Source organism: Anolis carolinensis, chromosome X (genome assembly GCF_035594765.1).
Source record: "Anolis carolinensis isolate JA03-04 chromosome X, rAnoCar3.1.pri, whole genome shotgun sequence".
NCBI classification, from domain to species: Eukaryota; Metazoa; Chordata; class Lepidosauria; order Squamata; family Dactyloidae; genus Anolis; species Anolis carolinensis.
The window spans coordinates 6,322,000-6,331,862 of record NC_085847.1 but is presented as its reverse complement, the minus strand read 5'-3'; the positions used below and the strand labels follow the sequence as shown (position 1 = coordinate 6,331,862).

The 9,863-nt window shown below is 49.8% G+C and overlaps 1 protein-coding gene across 2 annotated transcripts in view; it reads left to right on the top strand.

Annotated features, from left to right (window-relative positions):
* The first annotated feature begins 3,198 nt into the window (after positions 1-3,198).
* The window catches only part of rtn4r (reticulon 4 receptor), a 57,559-nt gene continuing 50,894 nt past the window's right edge, over positions 3,199-9,863 (top strand). The window contains exon 1 of one of the 2 annotated variants that reach the window (XM_008119803.3): positions 3,199-3,753. In XM_008119803.3, coding sequence (XP_008118010.1) covers positions 3,609-3,753 — 145 coding nt within the window. In that variant the 5' untranslated portion in view covers positions 3,199-3,608. Of the gene's footprint in view, positions 3,754-5,291; positions 6,451-9,863 lie in introns of those variants that run through there. The other variant, XM_062958432.1, reaches the window with a different exon arrangement.

Genomic DNA, 9,863 nt, shown 5'->3' with positions numbered 1-9,863 from the left:
CAGTGCAATAGGGCAAACACATTGCGCAATGCAGCTGACAGTCCGACATGTGTGTTATGGCACGTAATGTGCCCTGTATGCATGCACGTGTCACTAAAAGAGCACCAGCAATAAATGAAAGCATCTTTTTTTTCCCTTCAGTGACAATACTTTATTGCTTTTTTCATTTGTCCGCACCAACCCCCATGCGTGGAGCTCTGTCGAAGAAGGGAAGAGAGACTTCAAGGTTCCTCAATTCTGGTCTCCTATGGGTAGCCATCGTGACAGTTATTGGCATGGGGGCATCAATTTCGAGTGCCACGCGCAGAGAGATGAAAGTTTCTTCCCGGTGCACGTGGAAGAGGAGAGTCTCCTGGCATCGCTGAGGCGAATGACCCAAGGCCCTGAAAACCTGGTCTCGAGGGGATTACGGCCCAATAGACAGGGCTGCCAATGTCTCTGAGAACGGACTGCAGTGCCATGCACTCACAACCCGCCTCCGTAAATCCCTATTGATCAACCCTGTCGTTGGGGAGTTATCGTCTGCACAAAATTCATTCCTTTGCACAGAAGATAGCATCTTTTTCTACACATAATATAATATTTGGGGTCTTTTTGAAATCCACACCAAGATTGAATTGGGGGGCATTTTTTGACCCCATTGGAAGCACTCAGAGGGGCTTTAGGCCGTTCCGGTGGGTGTCCAAAGGCCACCAAAAAGCCCCTTTCAGCTTCCATATCTCCACTTCCCGCAAAGATAAGAGCCAAACCCCATTTGCTTCTCTGCATCTGGTTCCTCAAGGTACACTGCCACTGAATGGGGAGGTTCTACTCAACTGTAATGGATAGTAGCCATTGGGAGGCTTAGTTACCAGAGCCAACTGTGAGGTCTCCTAAAAACAGGTGTGTCGTTCACTTTGATGCACTGGGATTTGTAAAAAGCAGGAGAGAAAGGTATTTTCTGACCCATGATTTGCAATTGCAATGTTTCGCAGAGTTTGGACCAAACCCAGGCTTCAATCCCAATTTCCAGCTCAAGAATCAGGATGCCTTGTCCTTTCTGCGCCCTTCCATGGGACCCTCCCCCATCTCACCTGGCGGGGCACCAACTTTTGGGCCCCAGCTTCATTTCCAGCACCTCACTCTTCCTCGGGATGCCCCTTGGACGTGACGAGGCGCTTTGGCACGGGCAACGACAGCAAGAAGGAGCGAGGAGGTTGCAGAGCCGATTAATCGAGATTAAGTTCTACTTGGAGCTTGGGGTCTGCGAGTGGCCACCGCTAATATGGATTAGGAGCCACACACCAGCCATTAGGCACGCAACGGAAAAGCATTCTGTGTGTGAGAGAGAATCCCAGGGCTGTTTATTCTCTGGCCTTTTTCAAAGGCCTTTCACAAGTAAATGGGGACATTCCTGGAGAGGAGACCATCCAGGAATCCATGCCTCTCCTACAAAGGAAGAAACAAGGGCCTGAAAGAGAAAAAGGCCCCACGCTCGAGTCTGGAAGTCCCCTCCACGGCTGAAACAATGCCTCACTGCCCTCCGGTGAGCACCCGACAATTAAAAATAAAATATAGCCCCTGTTCATTGCTGACTGAAGCAACCCGAAAGATAGTTCCATCTATCAAGTAGGAAATTTAGGTACCACTTATATGTGGGGAGGCTAATTTACAACACCATAAAAATCATCCAGCTGTCATTGGAATGAGGAAGTTGCCGTCACAGTGGATGATGAAGCAGCTGCTCCCCCTGTGGCCGGAATCAAGCACACCCTCAGGAAGCTGGAAGCTGGAGGTTTAAATTGCCTCTGCGTCTGTCTCTGTTCTATGTTATATGGCACTGAATGTTTGCCTTATATGTGTACAATGTGAGTTGTTGCTCATCTCCATTTCTAAGCCAAAGAGCCGGCGTTGTCTGTAGACTCCTCCAAGGTCATGTGGCCACTGGCATGACTGCATGGAGCGCCAATGTTACCTTCCCGCTGGAGCGGTTCCTATTGATCTACTCACATTGGCATGTTTTTGAACTGCTAGGTTGGCAGGAGCTGGAGCTAACAGCGGCCGCTCCTGCCGCTCCCGGGGTTTGGGGTTAGGGTTATCCAATGCATTTTTGGAGTCAATGCTTTCAATACATCGTGATATTTTGGTGCTAAATTTGTAAATACAGTAATGACTCCATAACATTACTGCGTATTGAACTACTTTTTCTGTCAAATTTGTTGTATAACATGTTTTGGTGCTTCATTTGTAAAATCATAACCTAATTTGGTGTTTAATAGGCTTCTCCTTAATCTCTCCTTATTATCCAACATATTATTTGCTTATCCAACGTTCTGCCGGCCGGTTTATGTTGGATAAGCGAGACTCTGCTGCAGGGGTCCCCAAACTAAGGCCCATGGGCTGGATGCGGCCCTCCAAGTTCATTTACCTGGCTACTGTCCTAAACTTTAGACTTAGGGTTGACGTAAGTCTGAAATGACTTGAAGGCACACAATAACAACAATCCTCATTTTGGACTATTTCATCATAGTCTGGCCCCCCAGCAGTCTGAGTGACCGTGAACTGGCCCTCCACTTAAAAAGTGTGAGGACCCCTGCGCTACTGTATCTGCTTGAGAGAGTGCCTGGAGGGACTCTTCATGTTTTGCGTCTCATAGACTTAGCATGGGGATCTGGTTGACCAGTTAAAATTCATAAGTGAACCAGGTATTTTTTTAACGTGAAGAATTTCGGGGGGGGGGGGTTGAACCCCTAACTACCCCCCCCCCTTCGGCTACAGGCCTGGCCATGGCCTTTGGGAAAGAGAGAGCCCTGCTCCTCTCCTTGGGGAGACTTGGGGTCCCTTTACACAATCCTCCTGAATCTGCCCCCGACTTGAGTTTTGCTGGAGAAGCTTTGGAGAAGTTGGGCCCCCAACTCGGCCTTCCTTCCTCCTCCCCAGAGGGACCCCCAGGCGCGGGAAAGGGGGCTCTGGGACCCCCGAGGGCTCTCCCTGCCCCCTTGGAAGAAGGTCCCCCCAGACGTCTCCAAAGCCGAGCAAGAGGCAGAGCAAGAGGCGCAGAGCAAGAGGCGACGACCACTCCCCCCTCTCTCTCTCTCTCTCTCTCTCTCTCTCTCTCTCTCTCTCTCTCTCTCTCTCTCTCTCTCTTTCTCCTCCCCTCTCACACATCCTCCCTCCCTCCCTCCCTCCCTCCCTCCCTCCTTCCTTCCTTCCCTCCCTCCCTCCCTCTCTCTCCTCCAGCCGGTAAATCCGATCTAGGCCGATTCCTCTCACGTCAAACCACATGATCCCATAAAACATTCATCAACCTTTCCAGCTCCCAGCCGCCGAAAGCCGGAGCCTCTCCTCTCGGCGATTTGGGATTTGCCTTCCTCGCTCTCTCGCTCTCTCTCTCCGTCGCAACTCTCCGGATCGGGGCCTCTTTGGCCGGGAAGGAAGCCCAGCGTCTCCTGCAAGGATTAGGCGAAGGAAGGAAGGAAGGAAGGAAGGAAGGCAGGAGGGAGGGAGGGCTGGCCTCCGGAGCGGCCGGGACCGGCAAGGGAAGGGGGACGGAGGAGGGGTCCACGGTGGCGCGCCCCTCGCCTGGATGCGGGCTGGTCGCCCCATGAGCCCGGCGGGAAGTTCAGTGCATGAAGCGGCTGCCTCTTCCTCCTCCTCCTCCTCCTCCGGCGCCCTTTTGGGAACGGATTGCCCGCCGCCTCGCCGCCTCCCCGTTGCCCCCCAAGAGGTGCCTTCCCCGAGCCCCTAAAATGAAGAGGGTGATCCTGGAAGAAGGTAAGACTCCCCCAGGAGGGAAGGGGGGGCCTTTGCGGGGAGGAGAAGTTGGGAGGGGGCCCGCGAGAGGCCGGGGGCTCTGTCTCTTGGGTGGGCGCCTTGCACACGGGAGAAGTTCTGGCCCTGATCCTGCAGGGCTGCGCTGGGCGAATTGGGCCACCCTTGGGGAGCCTTGCCCTGGAGAGCTCCCACACCGACACCCTTCCTCCCCCCCATCTCCCGCCCTGCTGGGTCCGGGAATGAGGCTGCGGCTCGCTCTTGGAGACGCCGTGGAACGGACGGAGACTTGAACCTGGCTCTCTTTGCCCCTTGGCTTTCGTGTCCGAGGACAGAGTCTCGGGGTCGGGCTTGGAGAGAGAGAGAGAGAGAGAGAGAGAGAGAGAGAGAGAGAGAGAGAGAGAGAGAGAGAGAGAGAGAGAGAGAGAGCCTTTTTCTGTTTCTCCAGGTGTGATGTTTTGTGTGTCAGTGTGTGCAAGGCAGTGCCTTTGCGGCATTGTCTTTTGGGAGACCCAGGAGAAGGGCTTTGCTAGCTTTCCTTCCCATTCCTTTTCCTTCCCAATGTCTCTCCTTTGAGATGGAAAGAGGGGGCCAAGGCGCCCCCCCCCCCTCTCTCCCTCCAGCTGGGATGGGCTTTGCACGTGGAGGGAAGCAAAGCGGACCCCCTTTTTCCTGGGGCTCCTCAAAAGCGCCCCCTGGAGCCTGCAAAATGCACCGCTCACCTGGACACCACTTCGCTAATAATAATAATATTAATTATTATTATTTATTTTTATTATTTATTTTTATTTATTATTATTTTATTATGACACAGCAAACAAGATAGATATGCTGGATTTCATATCACAAAATCACAAGTCGAACACTTCCCAAGTGTCTAGGACTGTGTGATGTATTATTAATATTATTATGTATTATTATTATTTATTATTATTATTATTATTATTATTGTAACTGCAAAAGGCCACCCTACTGGGATCTGCACGCATCATCCGAAAATACATCACACAGTCCTAAACACTTGGGAAGTGTTCGACTTGTGATTTTGTGATAGGAAATCCAGCATGTCTATCTTGTTTGCTGTGTCATAATAATAATAATAATAATAATAATAATAATAATAATAATAATAATAATAATAATAATAATAATACATCACACAGCCCTAGACACTTGGAAAGTGTCCAACGTGTGATCCAATACAACAGCCAGCAGAGTGTCTGCTGTGGACTCATCTTGTTGTGTTTCTAATAATAATAATAATAATAATAATAATAATTGGGAAGTGTCCGACGTGTGATCCAATAAAACAGCCAGCAGAGTGTCTGCTGCAGACTCATCTTGTTATGTTTCTAATAATAATAATAATAATAATAATAGGGAAGTGTCCAACATGTTATCCAATACAACAGCCAGCAGAGTGTCTGCTGCGGACTCATCTTGTTATGTTTCTAATAATAATAATAATAATAATAATAATAATCACATTGATATTCCTCCCTTCTCCCCGAGAGAGGACTACAGCAGGCAAAGATTCAATGCCTTTACAATCACAGGAGACGCCCAACACACAGACAAATATTAAATAAATATTAAGCATGAAACACATTTAAAACCAATTGCAATCATTGCGGAGATTCGTCCATTCAATAATATTTTGCTAAGCTCAGTCATGGTGACAAACGTGAGCCTGTGAGGAAATGAAGAGAAGTCTTTGCAAAATAAAAATGAAATAAAAGCTGAAAACAAAACCAAAACAAAAGTCTCCACTAAAGCCCAGGAGAAAAAGGGTGCCTTCTTCCCTTCCTACACACCCCTCTTTTGGATGGACCTCTTTCCCTTTCCCACTCCATTTCGCTCCACTGAGGGTCCCCTATGAGTATGACCAAGGCGGGGGGTGGAAGAAGGAGAAAGTGGAGTCCAGCCTTTGCCCCACGTCTTCTTTCGGTCCTCCAGGTGAGAGGGAAAGGGCAGCAACGGCACCGGGACTGTCCTGCTCCTAGCCCCCTTTCCCTTTCCCAAATTTGGTTCTCAACCTTGGCTGGCGATCGAAGCATTCTTTCTTTTAAGGTCTCCTATCCGTGTCTAAAAGGGGGAAAGAAAGTGAGGTACCGTTCCCTCCCCCCAATCTTTTTATTCTGTTATCCAGATGGGAGGGAAGCTTAGAGAGGAGGTCAGGAGTGCCCCGGCCACTAGCCCCCTTTCCCGAATCCTCTCAGTTCTCAACCCTTGGCGTCGAGCCATGATATCACTTCCTAAGGAAACCGAGACAGCAGTCAAGAGTTGGTGGCACTAAGATGTCAGACAGGAGAGCTCAGGAAGGGAGGACGTGGTGCAGTGGGGTATTTGTGCCTGGAAAGAACCAGGGAACATGCATTCAGTCTTTTAGCAATATCAACCCTATCCAAAACCCAAATGGTGCCCTACAGACTTGGCCAAAAGTTTCCTGGGGTGGTGAAGCTGACTCTGCAAAGGTCTCATTTGATAGTTGGCTGCCCAACCAATTGGGTTCCAGGGAGCCATGGCAAAGGAAAGGGGAGCAAAGGGAAATATTCACTGCTAGGATGTTTGATGCCCCCTCTGCCCGCCAGAGGAACTCTGCTGCTGATGGTGGTTTGGTGGGTAGCAACTGTAAGGTTGGACCCGCCGCTTGCTTCTTCCAGGGAGTATGGAGTCCATGGTACTCTTTGAAGGCTCCAGGTACGAAGACTGTGGGGTGGGATTCAGAGAGGAAGGGCAGGGGAGAGAAGCCAACCTGCTTTCTGTGGGAGCTGTGGGGAGAAGGAATTAAGCTGGAGTCAAGTGGGGCGGCATGAGAAGGGACTCCGGAAGGCTCCTTGAAGGTGTAGGGCTGGTTCAAAGCATGGTTCTTTCCCTCGGTGGCTCAGGGAGACTTGGGATCTGTTCAAGGCACCAAACTGGGTTGAAGTTAGGGGGTGAGTGGGGATTGCATGCCAAGGGAGCAGACTGTGTTATGTTGGTGTCACATCACTTTCCTTTTGATGAGTTAGAAGGTGGTTGGCTTTGCGATGTGAACTTGGTGGGGTTGTGTTGTCCTCCAGGAGCATTGGTTGGAGACAGCGTTGTGCTTGGTCAGGGAGTGGAGCCAGGCAGTGCCAAGGCTGCGAGTGGAGCTGGCCAGCTCCAGTGGCAGATTTCGGGTATTGCTTCAAGAGGCAGAGTGAGATGCTCGACGGCTCCACAATCTGCTCAGCTGTAGCTCTGAGATCGGAAGGATAGGAAAGCCTCCCTAGATGGCAGCTTCACTTTTAAGGATGCCATCTCTGACGCCAAACCTATTTTGTGAGCCCTTTGGAGAGTGCCTAGCATGGACTGGCTGTTCCCTTGGCATTGTGGTCACCAACCTGCATGGGACCTGCGGGTAGGGTTTTCAATGTGAGACCATCAGATTGGGTCTGCAAAGGACCATGGAAGCTACTTTAGATATTTCCACCTGAATCTCCTTGGCTGGTGATGATTGAAATGGTCTTTGTGCCATTTCATGGTTTCTGATACCAACATGGAAGAGAGATGGCAGATCTAGACTCATCTAAGGAGGGTGTTGACGTTCACTAGCCAGAAACCTTTATGGGTTATTCCTTCCATGTTGGAGAATGCACCCCATTTGTGGATTGGGAAGGCTTTGGGGCAGAAGCTGTCAATAGTTTGCAATAGTTTGCATAGACCTCAACATACAGACAGTATATATTGCCTTTGGACTGCAGACCTATGGAAAGGCGTACTTCGGATGCCTCACATAGATAACCAGCTTCTTGTGTGTGTGTTTGTGTGGTAGGATGGGGGGTTGTTTAGTGCTTTTTGCAGTTTTTTGTTCATCCTGGATTCCTTGACCCAAACATAAGAGCAGCTGATAATCGACGTCCCGATTATTGCAGGTATTTCTTGCTCTTCCACGGCAATCGAACGCCTGGCTCCGCCTTGGAGATGGGAATCGGCGATTAAAAGCAGCACTAGCAGATCAAAAAAAGGGGGAGGAAGAGAGAGAGAGAGAGAGAGAGAGAGAGGAATATTTGCAAACCCCAAAGAGTCGGGGATAATCAAACCATCAAACGAGTTTTCAGACTGCGAGGAGAAGTCACGAGGGAGGCAGGCAGATCATTATCGCGCGGAGGTGGAGGGCAAGGGAGTCCCCCAGCCCTCAATGAAGAGTTTGCTCGCGCAATTGGGATTCATTCTGCCGCCTGCCTTTCGGATTTTATCTTCCTCTCTTGGCTAGGTATGCAAAGATGGAAAGGGGATCTGATCGCTGTGTCGGGAGGGTTTCAGAGCATAACCAAAACCAGGCTGCGTATATCGCTCGGTTGCGCAGAGAGCAGAACCGGGGATGTGCTGCCGAGGGCTGGATGCCTCAATAGAATGAAATAAAGTAGCTGATAGTCCACACTTTCAAGTTTCTAGCCCACATGGGAGCATAGGCACACTGCCTGATCCATGGTGAGTTGTGGAAAGGACCTAACTTACGCAAAAGAGCACTGCAGAAAAGAGGATAAGGCCACAAACTGAGGAAATAAACAAATAAACCAGGCATGTGTGCACTGCTGACATGCGCTCCCTTGAATGGGCCACAGAATCAAGCTGGCTTTGGTGCAGAATTAATGCACACAGAGTGCCCCCCCCCCGCCCGATGCATTTATCTCATGCAGAATTCATCAGGTGTCGCTGCCATTCAGTGCGACCGAGTATTTGAAGAAAATGCTCTCTCTCCCTCTCTCTCGTCGCTCCCTCTTCAACATTTCAGCCAGCCCTCCGCTGCAGTTTTGGTGGAAAAGGCACGCACAGAGTCAATGGGGGAAAGTCAAAAAAGGGCATCGACCACGATCTGGTTGTCAATGTCAGTGAGGCTGAGACCTACCGAATCAATGGGGACACAACTCGGTTGCAATCTCCCTTGGTTTGGTGGGTCTGTCCGAACCAAACTCAACAAACAAGGGTAGAAAATACAGTGCTGTGCAACTGTCCTGTACCGCCATAAAGTTACGCTGCCTCTCCTTGATGTAGGCTCTCGGCCAATGCATCCAAACCTTTTTTAAAAAATTTGAAAAGCATTTTGAAAGCTACTCTTAAAAGCCATGGCCGAAATCCAACGGATGCTCCCAACTTGAGTCATTGCATCGATTACTGAATGGCGTGTGGATGCTTTGATGCATCCCATTGAGCCCAGGGGTCTACTCATGTTGGGAGAGCCATTGGATCTGGGCCAGTGGGGACTGGGGACGCCTGTATTATGGGATAGTCAATCCAGTCAAGGTTTTCGCTTGAAGTGCTGAATTGAGTTGGATTCAAGCGTCCAGCACCACGGAGAGCGCCTTCCAAATTGGCCCGACTCTCCATTGCAATCTCTGCTTCATTAATGTGGAGACCATTGGGCGGCGCTGGTTTCCATCCCATCTCATTGATTTTCCCCTTCTTGAGGAACTCCAATTCCCAGGATCCTTTGCAAAGTAAATAAGTTGTAAGCCCACGATGCCGTGTCTGTGCCCTACAGGAGATCTCTCCATTGAGTGAGGTTTCCAGGGTGTTTTTGTTTCTCACTGGAGTCGAATCCTGCAATGCACTTTGGAAGGCAATGTGGTGGAACTTGGCTACCAACCCCTGCCTGTCATGTCATGCGTACCTCCTATAAACCATCGACATGGCATGCTCTGCCTTCAACCGGCCCCACGAGCTGCAGTGGATAAATATCATCAATCAAGCCACGGATGAATTCCTCGGAACTTTTAATTGTCTCAGTGGCAACGCCGAGGCTTCACGAACCGTCTCCCCGGAGAGAGCTGCCTGCCTCTCTCTGCTTTGACAGCTTTTTGCCGTGAAGTTAAGGCTTCCTCTTTCACAGAAGCCTTCGGTGGGTCAGGGTTGCCGCAATTGGTCTTCCTTTGGCTCCGCCTGGTGTCGCACCGAGGTTTCTGTGCTCAGGATAGAGCTTCATCGTGACGCCAATCGGGGGTGTTCCTCCGAATCACACGTGTAAATTTACTTTTGTATGAATATTACAGTTCTTTCCACCTTAGTTTGCTTTTACTTCAAAAAGTGAGCTTGTATCTTTGGTTACCCTTTCATTGACAGCTTCCAGATATGTCAGTCTGCAAACTCCA